Source organism: Papio anubis, chromosome 9 (genome assembly GCF_008728515.1).
Source record: "Papio anubis isolate 15944 chromosome 9, Panubis1.0, whole genome shotgun sequence".
NCBI classification, from domain to species: domain Eukaryota; kingdom Metazoa; phylum Chordata; class Mammalia; order Primates; family Cercopithecidae; genus Papio; species Papio anubis.
In genome coordinates this window covers 25,584,804-25,603,691 of record NC_044984.1, presented here as the reverse complement: position 1 = coordinate 25,603,691, position 18,888 = coordinate 25,584,804, and the positions used below count along the sequence as shown (strand labels likewise).

Here is an 18,888-nt window from a genome sequence, read left to right as displayed (position 1 = left end):
TCAGTACATCATTCCTTTTTTTTTTTTTTTCCCAAGATGGAGTCTTGCTCTGTCACCCAGGCTGGAGTGCAGTGGTGTGATCTCGGCTCACTGCAACCTCTGCTTCTGGATTCAAGGGATTCTCCTGCCTCAGCCTCCTGAGTAGTTGAGATTACAGGCATGCGCCACCACTCCCGGCTAATTTTTGTATTTTTAGTAGAGACGGGGTTTCACCATGTTGGCCAGGCTGGTCTCAAACTCCTGACCTCAGGCGATCCACCCGCCTCAGCCTCCCAAAGTGCTGGAATTACAGGTATGAGCCACTGCACCTGGCCACATCATTCCTTTTTAAGGCTGGATAATATTCCAAGATGTGGATATATCGTATTTTGGGTGTCCATCTATCAGTAAATGGACATTTAGGTTTTTCTCTTTTTGACTGTTATGAATAATGCTGCTCCTAACATTAGGTTTTGTGTGGACATGGACGGGTTTTCCGTCATACTCTCTTGTGGCTGTTTCTTTGTTCAACATGACATCTATGTAATTCTTTAATGTTATTACATGTAGCAGTTCATTCTTTCTTGTTACTTTCTACAATTCCATTGTGTGACCATACTACTATTTATTTATCGCTTATCCAATCAGTGGGCTGTGATGAATCCTGTGACATGTTTCGCATGTCTTTTGGTGGGCAAACGCACTCATTTCTCTTTGGTAAATACTTGGCCATGGAATTGCTGGCTCATTCATCTTTTTCTTTATCTGTCCTCTCACAGCGTTCTGTCATGCTTGTTCATGTTGGTTTGGGCACTCCCTTGCAGAGGAAATGTGCTTCCTGCAGACCTGGTCCAGGAACCTCCCTTCCCTGCCTGGGCCCACATTTAGGACTGACTTATCTTCTTTCTACTTCTCTAAAGCATCTTTTAGGAACCCTCTCCATCCTAATGTATTTCCTCTTCCATTGTTTAACAAAGGAGAGTTTAACTCATGCCTGCTTGCAACTGACTGTGTTTGTATAGTTACTGGCTCGAGAGCCTAAGATGATTTATAATGGCACACTCCCTTTCAGGTGTGATTACTATGGGTTTCTGAGGGGCCTAGATCCCTCTCAGAATCTGATAACAGCATGCATCCTCCCATAGAGAAATGGATCTGTGAATGCGCGCACACACACACAGAGTTTTTCTTACACGTTCAGGGAATTTGTCGACCTCCATGAATCCCATCCACTGTAGGCTTGTGGTTCCCACATTAAGAATCCTTCTTTTCTACTTTGTAATGCCTTGACATTGTTTTTTTTCCAAATAAAACTTCCCCTGTGTCAGCTGACATGGGTACATGGAAGGACTGTATTTCCACAGATGTATATAAAACATCTGTGTATAAAACGTGTGTATATGTTTATAATGTGTATAAAACTGACTGAAACAGAGGCCCTGACTTGTACCCAGCTGGCAAAGGAGGTGAGAATTATCAGCACTTAGAAAAGTAATTTTAATTGTTATGGAATCCTCATTCTTTTCAGTTCTGCTAGCAGTTGAGAACGTTTCTAATTATATCCTTTGCTCCTCCTGTTAAACTTCTTAACTAGAGATTAAAATGAATGCACTGCCATTGATCTGGGCCCTCCCAGGCCTGGAAGGCACCGCCTCTGCCACAGGGACAGCTGGCATCAGAGTGGGATGTGCTCACCCCAGGCTCTCCCCGTCAATGGGAGCCTCCCCTCCTCAGCCTGAGTTTCCTGTCTCACGTGTTTAATGGATGAATAATTGGGTGCCACTCAATTGCTGAGTTCCTTGGAAAAGAGCAGGCGTGGACTAAGTAAAGTAGAAAATTAAACAGATATTTTCTAAATGTTGGTATTTAAAATAATTTGATGACAGTGGTAGCAGAAGTGGAATCATAATGGCCCATTTTCATTCTCTGGTCCATTTCTCCTAAGACAGAAAGAGAAACAGCAACATTAGAGTAAGCTCTTCTTATTTACATCTTTTGAAATTTGTATTTTATACTTTTTACTCTAAGAACAAATTTGGGCTTCATCCAGTAGGCAGTGCAGCATCATTACAAGGCATTAACATATAGTCCATAATAAGTTAGATTTTTTTTCCCCTGGGAAAACAAAAAAGTTTTGTCTAGAAATTTATTGCTTTAAAATTTTCACAAAAGTAATAAAACATACAAAGTGAAAATCTTTTCTCCTCCTCCACAACATCCATTTCCATATCTTACGGGTAACTGCGGTAAATAGTTTATCTTCCTTGAGTTTTTATTGAGGTCTATAAAAGCATTGTGTAGATTTGTTTGTTTTTATAACTTTGGGATCACCTTATACGGTGGAGAGAAGCTTACTTTTTCTAATGTATTTCCCTTTATCTTCCAGTTTTTAGAATGAGTTGGTACTCTAACCTCCAAAGATGACTAATATGTGTTTTTAAAAATAATTATGAACTCATGGATTTTAACGTATTTGGTGTGTTTTAATCCAATGTGGCCATTCGTCTCAATGCTCAGTAGTCTCAATTTTGTTAGTGGGGACTCTCAGGTATTTTTGGCATGACTCAGTAGTCTCTTCCTCTCTTTCAGATATGACAAGGTATTCCAGGCTATTCCAAATTGAAATTAAATTGTGGATTAAATCTTAATTTTATTGTGTGCTGTGTTGAGAAAAATGTATCTCACTAGATTTAATTAGATGTACCTGCTGAACCCCTGGGTGTGCCTTATCAGTCAATCACCAAATGATTTTGGGAGCTGCCATGTGCGGGGAAGTCAAGCTAGATCCTGTGATTTAGCAAACAAGTCAACCCAGTGTTCCTCTTCCCGCATACCAAGCAGACCAAACCACAACTATTAATACAACAAATCCTTATTATGTCTTTAAAGTTTATCTTTTTCCTTAAAAATATTTATGAGAAACAATTAATCCATAGAAAAGTGAACAATTGAGGACTATATACAACTGTAGTAATTTTATTTTCAACTTGATTGAATAGTAACTTATATACCATAAAACGTACTCCTTTTAAATATTCAGCTTAATGAGTTTTGTTAAATGTATACAACGGTGAAGCCAATACTTAAATCACTTCCATCACCTCAAAAAGTTCTTTTTTGTCCTTTTGCAGTCAGTCCTTGGTTCCACCCCACTTACAGGTAACCCTTGACCTTCTTTTGGATGCTGTAGTTTTGCCTTTTCTAGAATTCATGTAAATGGCCTCATGTGGTATGTAGTCTTTTATGTCTGGCTTCTTTCACTTAATAAGATGTTTTTGAGATTCATCCATGTTCAGAATCAGTACTGCATGTGTCAGTATTTGTTCCTTTGTTTTTGGTAGTAGTATTCCATTGTATGGATATACCACTACATTTGGAGTTGGACATTTGGTTTGTTTTCCCCCATTTTTGGGAAATTGTGAATAATGTAAGTGGACATTTGGATACAATGCTTTGTGTGGACATAGTTTCTAATTCTCTTGGGTAGATGCCTTGGAATGGGATTACTGGATCATGTAATAAGTATCTTTTAACTTTTCAAGAAACTACCAAAATGTTCTCCAAAGTAGGGAACCATTTTGTGTTCATACCACCAATGTATGAGAATTCCAGTTGCTCCACATCCTCATAACACATGACATTGTCATTCTTTTTAATTGTAGCCATTCTAGTGGTTTTGTAGTGGTATCTAATTGTGGTCATAGTTTGCATTTCTCTAATGATCAGTGGTATTGGGTGCATTTTTATGTACTTGTTAGCCTTCCCTTTTTTTGTGAAACATCTGTTTAAATCTTATTGGATTGTATGTCTTCTTTTATTGAGTTGTAAAAGCACTTTCTGTATTCTGGATCCAAGTCCTCTGTTAGAAATGTGCTTGTTTTTGCAACTTACTTTCAGGTTGAGTTTTGATAAGAAAATGTTCAACTCATCTAAGTTTTTATTTGAAATAGAAAAGACCTAATCTTATCCAAAGGACATGGTACATTTTTAAAGAATAATTTTATAATCATGTAAGGGAGAGAAAGAAAAGAAAAAGTTTGGAGAAGAGATAAAAGAAATATTGGGAAGAGAGTGAAATAAGAGAATGTAAAAGGAAGAAAATGAAGAAGAAAATGAAGAAAAGAGAAGGGGATAAAACTACAAAGAGACCCAAGCTCATTCTTGTTGATAAAAAGAAAAAACAAGAACAACCCCCTTCCCAAAAACCGACAAAAAGAGATGTAATGAGAGAGAGAAGCTAAAAAGTACACGAAGAGAACAACAAACAAATTTACAGTTATGGAGAATAAAAGAATAGGTAGAAAAGGAGGAGACAAAAAAATGCCAAGAGAAGAACACACCACCACCATTGCTTTCATTTCCCATGGCCTGTCCGCCATGTTGTCTCCTCTCTGCTCTGTTATCTGGTCTCTCGATTCCCCACTTCTCATGTCCAGTCCACTTTCTGGAAGTCCTGCCTTTCTTCCCACATCCCAATTCTTTAATATTTTACTGTTATACTTTCCAAACATACAAAATAGCTGGGTTATGTCCTTTCTATCTTTAGTGTATAAAAGAACAGACTCTGAAGTTAGTTGTTTGGGTTTGAATCCTACCTCCGTGACCCTGGGCAGAATCTAACCTTTAAAATTTCCAGTTTCGTGATCTGTAACATGGGAACAATAGTAATACTGGTCTCAAAGTTTTCTACAGAGATTAAAGAATCTGTGTAAAGCTTTTATCATTGTGCTTGGCATAGAGTGCTCAGTCAGTATTATAGCTGCTATTTGTGTAGTGTGTGTGCGTGTGTGTGTGTGTGTGTGTTGTGGGGAAGGGGTGTTTCTTGGTTATTATTCCTTCCACCTTTGACTCTCTGTTCATCTTCTTTTAATCTGGGAGTATTTTACCAAACTAAAAACTTAAGTGACAAAATACCACAGCAAGCATCATGCTTCTGAAACTGCAAAATATAAACACAACTGTATTTGTTCATGTGGAATGTAAAGTTGGAAGTAATAATAATACATATTTACATAGTGCTTTAACTTTGAGCATTTTAATGTAGCACTGACAGATATTTAGTAGTAGCAGGCTTATGGGGTCCGGGAGCTGAAACTTCCTGGTTTCTATAATACTGAGATGCCAAACCAACCACGGTTTTATAAATACAGCTGAGGCAGGTGAGGTGTCTGAACTATTTATGTAAATGCAGAACATGAACTCCTTCCCTTTTTGCCAGTCACCTCTACCACTGTTCCCATTGAAAAATAGAAGGTAGGCCGGGCGCGGTGGCTTATGCCTGTAATCCCAGCACTTTGGGAGGCGGAGGCAGGCAGATCACGAGGTCAGGAGTTTGAGACCAGCCTGACCAATATGGCGAAACCCATCTCTACTGAAAATACAACAATTAGCTGGGCGAGGTAGGGCATGCCAGTAATCCCAGCTACTCTGGAGGCTGAGGCAGGAGAATCGCTTGAACCTGGAAGGTGGAGGTTGCAGTGAGCTGAGTTAGCACTGTCCTCCAGCCTGGGCGACAGAGCGAGCCTCCGTATAAAAAAAAAAAAAAAAGAAAAGAAAATTAAAAAAAAAGGAAAATAGAAGGTAGTATTTGGGAAAGACCTCCCCAAGGCAAGATTCCTGCTGCACTGTTTCTCATCTGCCTCTGCCTCAACATGATGAGTACAAGTTTACTTGCCTCTGAGTAATTTGTGTTTTTTGGATTTTTTCCAGTTGCTGGCAAGTTTCCCCTTGCATGGAAAGAAAATTTTCTTTGATCCTGGATCAATATAGGGAAAAACTTTCCTCCCTCGTTTACATGTAGAAGTTTAGCTACACAAAGTGGGATTATACCAACGCTTTGTTTTCTCTCTGTTAGGCAACATTTCCCAGTTTGAACTGTCGTTGCTCAAATAACATGACTTGTGTATTTTGCTTGCTTTCCCCCTTGCTGAACTTTGGATACTGGCTAATTTGTTAGGATGCTGCTTAAAATGTGGCTCCTGTAGAACTGGACCCAATATGGGTGTGTTCCATCTTCCTCTACTTGAGGAATCATTCTTCTATGAATCAGCCTAAAATGGCGGCGTCAGCTTTTCCGCTGGTTCGGCACAGTATTCACTTACTTATATTTGGAGTGATAATATACTTATCACCCAAAGCAGGACATTCTTGAGAGTGAAAGGGGGACATGGCTAATAATTAAGCTCAGGCAACAGGCATAAACCAGAATTGTCCTGGCCACACAGGGCTATACGGCATTCTAATTATGTTAAGTTGAACTCAAGCCTAAGGTCTAGGCTATTTTCAATTTTTAGAAAATATTATTTGCTAATAAATAGCCTTGTGCTCCTCTGTATCATGTACCAAAGTAGTTGACTTTTTTCTGACCTTATATTTATGTTTGCATAAAGTTAATTGCATTGATGTTTGGATTTAAAAAAAAATCTAGATTTTAATCTGCCTAATTAGCTGCTACTCTTCACTCTACATCATCTGCAAATTTGATCAACAGCTTTCCTGTGTATTTTTCCCAGTCATTGGTAATGTAAAAGGTGCCTTTCCCAGATGCTCAGTACGAATCACCTCACCCTCATGAAGCTCTCAGGCAGCAGGAGTCAACTGACAACCAAGATCTTAAGGTGTTCCCTTCTCAGGTGTTTGTATTTTAATAGGAGACCTCCCCCGACCCCGCAAAAAGATGGTAAAACCCGTCAGAGCAGAAAGAATAGATACCTAATGATTGTTTCTCAGGTAACTTGGCAGGAACTTTCTTTTGCAAACAGATTTGGAGCATCTTCCATATAGCAGCTAATAGGTGCTGAATATAGAGTCCCTTATAAACATGTTATCTAATAGGAAGTACTATCTGATAGATGGGTGCTATAGTAAAGGTAGAGGCCAACCAGCGTGGGGCTAAAAAGAGGAAGACATTTTTAAAAGGGCATCTTCCCATTCCATTGTAATTGTCTATATACAAATTTGACAGGGCAGTTAATTTAAAAATATAGTTTTTATGTATTTCAGAAGTCATTCCTAGAGCAAAGGAAAGTTTCCTGGTCTCAGTTTCCTTTCCTCTTGACCACAGGATATGTTTATATAAATTTGAAGTTCATTTAACCCTAACCTGTACACATGTGCAGACCTCTAGAAGTGTGGCTTTTGAATACTTTTAGTTGCAACTCTCAGTAAGAAATACATTATACATTGTAATCCCACATGTGCATATGTGTGTGTGCACATGCACAAACCCACACACAACCAGAAACAAAAGTTTCTTGAAAGAATACTTGCTACTTTGCAATGTCCTCTGCTTCCCTCCTCTTCTCCTCCCTTCCCCCTCGTTTCCCCTTTTCCCTCTCCTCTCTTCTCCTTCCCTGTCCCCTTCCCTATGCTTCCCCTACCCTTACTCTCTTCCTTCCCATTTGTTTCCCTTGACCTTCCCTTCCCCTTCCCTTTCTCTTCCTGTTCCATTCCATTCAGAAAGCTGGTTGAGACCAAATACATTGATTTCAAGCTGGCTAGGCCAGGCGCAGTGGCTCACATCTGTAATCCCAGCACTTTGGGAGGCTGAGGTGGGTGGATCAGCTGAGGTCAGGAGTTCGACACCAGCCTGGCTAACATGGTGAAACCCCATTTCTACTAAAAATACAAAAAATTAGCTGGGTGTGGTGACGCGTGCCTGTAATCCCAGCTTCTCAGGAGGCTGAGGCAGGCGAATCATTTGAACTCAGGAGGTGGAGGTTGTGGTGAGCTGAGATCGCGCCATTGCATTCTGGCTTGGTCAACAAGAGCGAAACTCCGTCTTTAAAAAAAAAAAAAGCCTGGCTTGCACAATTACACAATTACAGTTTGCTAAACTTTGCTCTGGAGTTGTCCATTGACTCCTAAATTATCTGTAGGTGCTTTTTGGTAGTAATCATAATCAAAAGAAAGCTAGTCTTATTGGAGCATAAATATATAATAATAATGATGAATAAGACTCCATTATCTTTTTGTTATTATGAATAAATCTCTGCTCACGGAGGAACTAGCATAACAAACTGATTTTATTTTAGGTCACCCATATGAGAACAGCAATTAATTCAGTACCAGGGCAGTGAACAGCAAGAAGTTCTTTACTCTAAATATTGATATTACATAAGTGTGACTTGGCATAAAATACCCTGTGTTAGACTTTTTTTTTTTAAGTTTAGGACAGGAGTTGTTACAGTCATGCTAAAGTTGGTTGAAAAAGGCAAGCTTACCACTATAATTTACCTGTATTAATAGTTCAATTGTTCACCTATTAGAAAATTATTGCTTTCTGAGTGGAGGGCTTGGAGCCGTGAACTTCTCTGCCCAAGTGCTTCTGGCTTGCCGCTGTGCTCTTCTGTCGTATTTATAGTGACAGGTGTTCAGATTGGCTCTTTTGACACGTTTTTGGGACCTTGTAGGAGTATTTCAGCAAGGAATCTGGGAATTTGAAACCAGAGAACGTGGGCTGTCACATTATGTGTTTTAATTTCAGTGAATGTACCTCAATGTATTTGTTAAAGTTTTAACTTGATAAATATAAAGCATCTTCTATTAAATTATGAAGATGGGCTTTGGCGGCAGGTTGATGTGGACTAAATTTGAAAACCAGTTTTGAAATTTTAGGTTAGAGCTCTAAAACATTCTGAGTTTCTTTTTCCTCATTTATAGAACTAATACTTCAAAGTGTTGGTGAAAGAATTAAATGAGATAATGTGTGTGACAAAACCTGATGTAAAAGGAGGTGCTATGGAAGTACATACTCATATTTAAACATACATAAAATATGTTATGAATCTATAAATGTTATATATGTATGTATCTTATCTGCATATATGTGTGTAGAAACATATATATGTAAAAAATCACTTCCTTTTCTTTCAGATCTGACACTTATGCAATGAAATTTAGAGGCTTGCATTTGATTTCTGAGTCACTCAGCTTATTACGTTTTTTGATTATCAGTGTTAACATGGCACATTGAGAATGGGAAAAATGATTGAAAAATTATACATTATGATTTTCTGTTAGCAGATTTCACTTACATCTAGTGTAGTGGCTTGCTCAATCAATGCTGAAATTCAAATCTTGACACGAATATAAATTAGCATTAATGCATTTGAATTTTACTTTTCCTCCCCACTCCAAATGAGGCAAAAGATAAAGCTTCATTTGTTCTTGAGTGTTTACCTATTAGTGTATGAATCAGGCAATTAATCTCTTTGAGACTAAGATTTCATAATATTTTATTTATGTTTTAGCATTTATTTAATTATATATACATGTAGTATGTTTCTCATTGAAAACCAATCATTAGTTTCTTTTTAAGTATCGTAACTGTGGCACATATGTGTATGTATCTTGATAATATTTTTCTAGAGGTTGTGTTATGTTGCAAGACTGTGGTAGGGATCAGAACTGAGGCACATGCATATTTTACTCTCTGGCCAGTGGTTTTCTTTTTTCTTTTCTTTTCTTTTTTTTTGAGGTGGAGTCTTGCTTTGTCACCTAGGCTGGAGTGCGGTGGCACGATCTTGGCTCACTGCAACCTCTGCCTCCTAGTTTCAAATGATTCTGCTGCCTCAGCTTCCTGAGTAGCTGGGATTATAGGCACACGCCACCGCGCCTGGCTAATTTTTGTGTTTTTAGTAGAGACAAGGTTTTGCCATGTTGGCCAGGCTGGTCTTGAACTCCTGACCTCAGCCTCCCAAAGTGCTGGGATTACAGGCGTGAGCCACCATGCCTGGGCTGACCAGTGGTTGTTGCCATCTGTATTTGTAAAATAATAGATGCTTTAAAAATTCAGTCTTTAATTGACTAAAATCACATCTAATATGGGAAAGAGGCACTTAGTATTTAGTAGTAAAAATGCTAACTTTTTGAGGAGATCTTGCCATGATGATCAAATCAAAGTTGGGGTAGAGAAGTCAGAAGGATGATGTCTGAGGATATTTAGGGCTGTTAAGTAGGAGCCAGATTAGATTTGTTCTAAATGGCCTTGAGGTATACAGGTATAATTACGAACAGCATTTAAACAGAGACAGATTTTGCCTCAACATGACAACCTGCTCCCAATGGCATCTCTGCGTGGCTATAGCACACTGCATTGGGTTCAGAGGATCTTGGTTCATATTTCAGGTCAATTCCTCATGAAGAAAAGTCTCAGTGTCCTTCTCTGTAACATGGAGAAAATAACCCTGGCTGACTCTTGAGGGTCTTGTGAAGATCCAGTGATCTTTATTGTCAATGTGTAGTGTTGTTTATAGTTTACAAAGCGCTCCATGGTAGTAAACTGTATTGAACACACCAAGCATGGCATTGGTGTCCCTACCACTAAGAGGTCAGGTAGTCACTTGTCAGGGCATTCAAGCATCCTATGTGTGTGGTTGAAGTTGTTCATATTTATAATATTCTAATCTAGAAATACTATCCTGAAGGATCTACGGAACTCGCTTTTTGAGTTTTTGCTTCTTTGCTTCAAAGAAGGGAAAGATAGGATTTTATCTGAGGCTTCTTTGAGTGCTAACATTTTATCAGTCTACAAGTCTGTAATGACAAAATGCCGTTTCTCTTCCTCTTTCATAGTGAAATAATTGACTTTCAGCTAGAGGAAGTTACATTGCAATCCTCATGGTTGCTAACCCATGTGTTGTGATTAATTTTCATGTTTGCTAACACATGCAATACATTTCCCTGAGCCTTCATAGCATTCTAGAGGGCATTTTTCCCTCTTAGATCCTCTCTTTACAGTTGCCTTAGGCAAGGCAGGTGGGGGGATAGATGTTTGGTTTGAAATTTGTGTTCTTAAAACACATTCCTTTTTAAAACTTCTAAAAATAAAAGAGTTTTATACAAACACTGTATTTCAGGATGCATTTCTTAGAGAAACTGAAAAAGAAAAACAACCCAGAGTTGTATTTTCAGCTAATGAATGCATTCCTCTCCTTGCATCAACTCTGAATTCTATTATTTTTAATTTTTAAAGTTTGTATTTTGTAAGAGACAAGTTCTGGCTTTGTCCTTCAGGCTGGAGTGCAGTGGTGTGATCATAGCTCATTGCAGCCTTGAACTCCTAGGCTCAAGCGATCCTCTTGTCTCAGCCTCCCAAGTAGCTGGGACTACAGCCACGCACCATTGCACCCAGCTGATTTAAAAAAATTTTTTGTCATAGAGACAGGGTCTCGATTTGTCACCCAGGCTGGTCTTGAACTCTTGGCTTCAAGCAATCCCTCTGTATCAGCCTCCCAGAGTGCTGGGATTATAGGTGTGAACCACTGTACCTGACCTGAATTCTATTTTCTAGTGGCTAGTGGCTCCTTGTCTGCCTGCCCCTTATCCTAAGGAGAGATTTTTTTTATCATTATTTTTTTATTTTTATTTTTTTAACCATTTCCATTTTTTCATTGGGAAGGTTCTAGCTTGCTTTGCTGTCTCAGAGACCATTGTCTTCATTGAATTCTCCTGGGTCCACTTTAAGTCAAAAAGAAAGAAATAAAAGTCTCCGAGGCTTTCCCCGCCCCAACTTTCTCCACGTGGGGAGAATAAAGCCCTTGGTAACCATGTTCCCTATGGTTATGAGGTGTTTTTTACAGGCTACCATGGAAGAGCCATTTGTTGAATGCCTGCCTTGTGACAGGCACTTGCATCATTTAAATCTTAAGACATCTTTAGGAGGAAGGAGAAATGAAAAACCAAATTTTCTTTCCACCATTGCCAAACGATACTGCTGGCCAAGATATAACTTGAACTTTACATATGATAGCCCTGAATAGAGTCCTAAAGTCAGTTTCTGGGGTTCAGGAGTAGCCTCAGATACAAATATTGTAGAAAGTACCTTCACAGGTACAAAGCAAAACATTTCAAAACTATTTAGACAGGTATTATAAGTGGAGGTATAGACTGGTTTCCTGCCAGATTTCCACGGAATCATGGGCAAAGGTTGGCTCTTTGACTTACAGTGTTAACGTGCTGTGGGTTATGCGCTCCATACCGTTTGAATGGCTTTCGTATTTCTTCCCTCTGCTAGCATTTGTAAGTAAGCAGGCTAAAATGCCACCAATGCTATCAGTTTAAAATGAACACTTCTGAGTGGCTTGATTTCCTTCCATAACTGTTCAAAAAATAAATAAATAAAAGTTGTAATTCTAAGCCATTGTTCTTATAATATTGTCTGACTGAACATATGTCTGGTTGGATTACTAACATTTCCTGAACTTTTGTAATTCTGCAAAATTGTTGGCCTCAGGTCTTAAGGTTAAGCTTTTAAAAGAATTAAACAAAAATAACTTCCTTTTATTTGTGTTGTTGATGCTCGCTCTATGAGATAAACCTTTCCTTTTTTTATTCCTTGGGTCTTGAAATGCTGAAGAGATTGTTGTTAGAATTAAAAAATGACACTGAGTCTGTTTCTGATTGGACTCCATAAAACATTTTTCTTAACAGTATTACACCTCTACAGATCAAGGAATACTAGAGAGTTTAGAAGCAGGATGAGGAGGGCAGGTGAGACTGGGTTGCTCTGAAATAGCTGTGATCCTGCACACTGAAAAAAAGTAGGCTTGTCAAGGGCTCCGCCCTTACTGATGTTAGTGATGGCATCTGCATTTCTCAAAAGATATTACATGGTAATGAAGATTTAATCCTCTTCTTACTGTATTTGTTCCAAGGAATTTGAGAAGTTTATACAAAGACACACTGTGGCATCTTAAACCAAAGGAGTGAACACCTTGTCATTAACTGGGCACTCTTGGTGTGTGTTCAGGTTTCATCTGAGACTTTTCTTTTCTTTTTTTTCTTTTCTTTTCTCTTCTCTTCTCTTCTCTTCTCTTCTCTTCTCTCTTCTTTTCTTTTCTTTTCTTGGCTTATTTCAGCTTCCCAGTTGCATGCCTAACTTCCCTCTCTATCCCCTTTTTAAAAAACTTTTATTTTAACCTCAGGGTTACAAGTGCAGTTTTGTTACATAGGTAAACTTGTGTCTTGGGGGATTGTTGTACAGATTATTTCATCACCCAGGTTTAAGCCTTGTACTCATTAGTTATTTTTCCTGATCCTCTCCCTCCTCTCATCCTCCACCCTCCAAAAGGCTCCAGTGTGAGTTGTTCCCCTCTATGTGTCCATGTGTTCTCATCTTTTAGCTTCACTTATAAGTGGGAGCTAAATGTAACTTATTTGATTTTCATTAGCTTGCTAGGGATAATGGCCTCCAGCTCCATTCGTGTCCCTGAAAAAGACATGATCTCATTCTTTTTTTGTGGCTGCATAGTATTCCATGGTCTATATGTACCATGTTTTCTTTATCTAGTCTATGATTGATGGGCATTTAGGTTGATTCCATGTCTTTGCTATCGTGGATAGTGCTGCAATGAACATATGTGTGCATGTGTCTTCATAACAGAATGGTTTATATTCCTTTGGGCATATACCCAGTAATGAAATAGCTGGGTCCAGTGGTATTTCTGTCTTTTGGCCTTTGAGAAATTGTCTTCCACAATGGCTGTACTATTTTACACTCCCACCAACAGTGTAGAAGTGTTAATTTTTCTTCATAACCTCACTAGCATCTATTTTTTTTTGACGCTTTAGTCGTAGCCATTCTGACTGATGTGAGATAGTATCTCATTGTGGTTTTGATTTGCATTTCCCTAATGATCAATGATGTTGACCTTTTTTTTCATATGATTGTTGGCCGCATGTGTGTTTTCTTTTGAAAAGTGTCTGTTCATGTCCTTTGCCCACTTTTTAATGGGGTTGTTTGCTTTTTACTTGTAAATTTGTTTAAGTTCCAGAAGCAATTGCAACAAAAGCAAAAATTGACAACTGGGATCTAATTAAACTAGCTTCTGCACAGCAAAAGAAGCTATCAACAGAGTAAACGGACGACCCACAGAATGGGAGAAAATTTTTGCAAACTATGCATCCAACAAAGGTCTAATATCCAGCATCTGTAATGAACTTAAACTACTTTTCATTACTCTTTGCTGAGAGCTCTGTAAGGATTTAGTCATCTCTTCATCTTAGTGAGGCTATTGCTGAAAGAATGAAGCAATATCAATAATAATGCCTTACATTTATAATAGGACTTTAAAGTTCACAGAGAACTTTCACACAGATTTTCTTTTTGCTCATCTCAGCAACCCTGTGAATTAGGTGTGGCAGGTATTAGCACTTTTATTATGCAGTAAATTTAGAATCAGACAAAATGTGTGACCAGCCCAAGAACAGTGGATTTTTAAAAATGTGTTCTAAAGGAGGCAGAGAGAGAATTAAGCATGCACACACCCTACTGCCACCAATGAAAGCTTTTTAGCAGAAGTCTGTGTGTGCCCCACCTTCCCTCCTATTATCCAGAACAGTCCTGCAAGATTAGTTCCCATGCAGAAACAGATCAATTATTTACTGTAATATAAAATGAGATGTCCCCTGTGGGAGGCTGCTGAGAGGGACTGTAAAACTAAGGCCCTGAAATGAAAAGGGCTTTTGAAACCCAAGACTTTGCACTTCAGATAGAGTGGGTGGAAGCTTGTTCATTTGACTGTCTTCACTTACCCCTCCCTCACCTTTTCCCACCCCTGCATCTAGTCGATTATTAAGCCTCTGGTTTGGCTGCTTTATTTTACATGTAGGGCTACCCCAAAACTACCGTACAGTTCCATCGCTACTGTCTTTTCACAACAGCAGCAGGCTTTGGGGATGGCCTTCCTGCCCCTTGCTCATGCCATCTTTCACATGCCCTAAGAGCTTAAAAGTCTGTAGGAGTTCAGCATTTTCCATGGGATATAGTCCATCCTCCTTAGCCTAGAACATAACACTGTAGATCTTGACATCAGCCTACCATTCCATTTTTATTTTGCTGCCTCAGTGGTGGTTTTCCTGCATGGTCAGGGGTCCCTTAGCATTCTTTTCTGCCTTCATACCAGCCACTGGCTCTGTTTGGAATGCCCCTCACCTCAGCATGGGAGCCCTCTTGCCCCTGTGCTGAATGAGTATTGGTTCTTTAAAATTTGGCTGTGTTTTCCCCTTTTTTCTCCTTTTTGGAAGTCTTTTCTGACCTCTGTTGCCTGTGAAGTTGGCCACGTGCATCTTTGTGGCTCATAGCATCTTCTCCAGAGCTCCTTTGTGAAGCTTCAAGTAGACCATGAGCTTTCTGAGGACAGAGTCTGAGGCTTAACACCTGTTCGTGCAGGGCGTGACCCCCTGTAGGGGATTACAGTAAACACAGTTTGGCTGAATGTTTGGCCTCACTTCACAGTGATCTCAGCCACCGCTCAGGAGCATTTGGCCTGACAGCCAGTATACTGACTCCCCAAAGATATCACTAATTAGGAGTGCTATTGAGGTGGTCTGGGATTTACAAAAATGTTTTCTCTGTTAAAGGATGATTTCCAATTGAGCTTAATTAGGAATCTGTAATAATGGAGAGAAACACAATTTTTTCTCTTTCCTTTTTATACATGAAGAAAGTCAGAAGCATAAACTCCAGATTATGGAGTTCAGTTCCCCTTGATCATGGATTTGTGCTTTTGCTGAATGCAGACAGTGTAGAGTTTTACCACTTACCTAATGCAGGATAGTCATAAGAGCCTGCTGTATTAAATTGGGAGCACTCTTATGGAAATATTTGTAAACAACCTGTGGATTTGTGCTTCAAGAAATTAGTAAAATTTTCTTTGTAGTTGCTAAGGTACAGGAAATAACTTTTAGGGCTTGTATGATATGCTGCCAAGAAAAACATTTTCCAGGCTGTCAGTCTTTGGTCACACACGTGCTACGTGTTGATTCCTGTATCATATTGTAATTGTGGTGGCCTCTCAGCCTACTTTCAGCAGTTTGAAGGTATCTGTTTTCTACTACCTATATTTACTCATCCATATCAGTACCCTTTAAACTAGAAATTAAGATTAGTTTGCTGTTACCTTGTCTGTGTATGGGGGGTGGAATAATCAATGGAATATGTGTTTGTATAGAAAAAAAAATCATTGTCTTGTTTTTCCTACATTCCTTACAAATTTTACAGCCTTATTTATTGATCATTTATGCCATTAGAACCATGAGAAGGTGATATCTGAAAAGATATCATCTTTTTAAACACAATCAATTTTAAGGAAAATAGTGGAACAAGCGTATTATATAATATAGTCAATAATGTGGCTAAAGTGGCTGTTTGAGTTGACTGAATTTTATTTTTGTGATAGTTATTTGTCAAATGAGAATGACCCTAAGTATCAACACATCAGTCAAAATAAAGTAAATTAGTTATTTTGAACTCACACAGTTTTTTGGGAGAAAAATGAAAATAAGGTTTGAATTTTCTGTATTACTACTCTTTTGTGGTAGAATACTGAGAATTAACCTTTATTCTAGATTGTAATCTATTCCACAGCGTACAAAATCATTAGCATGTGGCTAAACTATTGAGTTCTTCCATTCTCCTCATTGAAAAGAAAACGTTTATTTTGCTTCTTGACTTAGAGATATCACAACTGTAATATTCCTGTATGATTTTCTATCTCGATGTTTAGTAGTAGAGTCAGGACTGTAATCTTGGTTTACGTGTTTTATTTTGCTTTATGTTTCCATCATATCATACTGTCTTTCAGATTTTCACATCATATTCACCTGGGTATTTGGAAACTTGGGGAGTGGATGACTCTAATGGTCAGCTGGGATCTACTTCCTGGATCATTTTGGCTGTCAAATACACACAGCACAACTATGTATTAATTGTGCAAAGTCAGATGAGGCAGTGAAAGTCACTAATCTCATCCTATTTGCTTTCTAAGACCAGGTCCCCCATTATAATTAATCCATGCCTTATAATATCACAGTTACATGGGTTTGATTTCTTTATACGCTGGCTATAGTAGTCTTTAAAAAACTTAAACTAATGAAGAAGGGGATATTTTAACTGAGTCTAAATAATTATTTGAAAAGGATGTCATAGAGTGAATGGAGAGTTGGCCGGAGGATGGACTATATGACTTTTAACTGTTCTGTATAATAAGGGATTCCAAGATTCCAAAACTGAGCTATAAGGGAAATCTAAGAAATGCTGGTCGCCTTAGTTACAGTGTTTTCGTTTGTTGGTTTGTCACAGACTGCCTTTTCAAGGTGTGCCCTATGAACCGATATTCTGCCCAGAAGCAATATTGGAAAGCCAAGCAAGCCAAACAAGGGAACCACACTGAGGCAGCCTTGCTGAAGAAACTACAGGTAAGGACCAGGCTTCCAATTGTCTGGCTTAGGCTAACCAAGTACAGCAACAACAATAGATGTATTTGGAGCTTTCTAGCTTTGTCCTTTCACCCAATACACAGAGGTTTAGAATACATATAGCAACACATTGATAGTAGAAGGGCTTTTCAAGTAATAGGGTGTGACCATTTATTTTCTGGCATGTAGGTAGCGCATTATTGCTGCTGTTTTTTAGGGTGTGCCAGACTAATTCAAAGCTTCCCATCAAAATGAAAACCAATTCAGAATCTCTGTAAGAATATTAAATCCAGTTATATTTTACTTGACATAATCCTTGATATTTTTCCTGAAAGACTATGGAGAAAAATAATTGAAAGACCATTGTTTATGGTTTGTCTGAGTATAAATTCGATAGAACTTATTTTTGCCTCATTAAAATTCCTGGTACTTTCAGAATTAAGAACTGTACTTCTCGAGACTTTGGAAATTCTCCTATTATCCTGATTGGCTTTTCTAGCAATATACCTTCTTAAAGTAATTTTATAAGAACAAAGAGCCTAGTACTTTTCTGAAATGTCCAACATAAAAGTGGCCCAAGACATGTTGGAGGGCATTTCAGCGTACATTGAGAAATCATCACACTGTGTTATAATCATTTATTTAATTACTGCTACCTTTGGGGAGTCATCCACTCCCCAAGTTTGCAAGTACCTGGGTGAATATGATGTGATAATCTGAAAGACAATATGATATGATGGAAGCATAAAGCAAAACAAAACACCTAAACCAAGATTACAGTCCTGACTCTACTACTAGCCTATTTTATTCCTAGCTATAGTCTTGTTCCTAAAAAAATATGTCTTTGTCAGTTATTGCACTCTGTTTACTGTATTTCCACACTGAATATTTGATAATCATCTTATAGCACGCTGCAGAACTGGAACAAAAACAAAATGAATCAGAGAATAAGAAGCTGTTGGGAGAAATTGTGAAATACAGTAATGTTATACAAGTAAGTATTTTATCTTAAACAAAGTATTTTATGGGGAGTTGGTCAATAAGTTGGCAGGAAAGCCAAACTGCATTGAAATTTTGAGAGACAATAGTTTGTTCTTTGAGGGGAATTATAGATGTTGTGATGTATTGTAATGTATTTAGTTGATATTCAGTGCACTATTCTGTATGTTTAAGAATAAATCTGATATTTACACATAAAGAAATGATCTTATCTGGATGTATGCACAAGTTACTACATCAAAAAGAAGAGGGTCAGGAAACAATTTCTAAAGGCCTGTTCTAGAATAGTCCTTTAGCTTAATGGGACCATGTTTAACGTACGGAGCTTAGCTTTTCATTTTGTGAAGAGAGAAAAGTTTTCACTTTCAGCTGGAAGTCATCCTTGAATTGTTATTCGAAGGTCTTCTATTTCAATTAGTATGCACACTCTGTTTTATCTCAGCTGCATTCCTTTCCTGTGTTTTATTTAGATCTTTTTAGCTTCCTACTTGGTTATTTGCTAATATATGCCCCACCTTTTTCAAAAAAGAATGTCAGGCACTTTCCAAAATGCAGAGCACATAGTGAGATAAAATAGAAATAAATAAAGCAGTTGGGTCACAGGGAAAATCATGGTCAGATGAATAAACTGAAATCAGGGGTGAGGCATGTTTATAAAAACCATGTTGTAAAGTCTGGTAAATTTTGACTTGAAGGCTTTTTCTTGCCCAC

General features: G+C 38.3%; 1 protein-coding gene across 2 annotated transcripts in view; it reads left to right on the top strand.

Annotated features, from left to right (window-relative positions):
- The window catches only part of ITPR2 (inositol 1,4,5-trisphosphate receptor type 2), a 491,137-nt gene that overhangs the window by 81,294 nt on the left and 390,955 nt on the right, over positions 1-18,888 (top strand). For both annotated transcript variants that reach the window (XM_009180421.4, XM_009180422.4), the window contains exons 3-4: positions 17,063-17,178; positions 18,086-18,172. In XM_009180421.4, the coding sequence (XP_009178685.1) occupies positions 17,063-17,178; positions 18,086-18,172 (203 nt within the window). The remainder of the gene's footprint in view (positions 1-17,062; positions 17,179-18,085; positions 18,173-18,888) is intronic.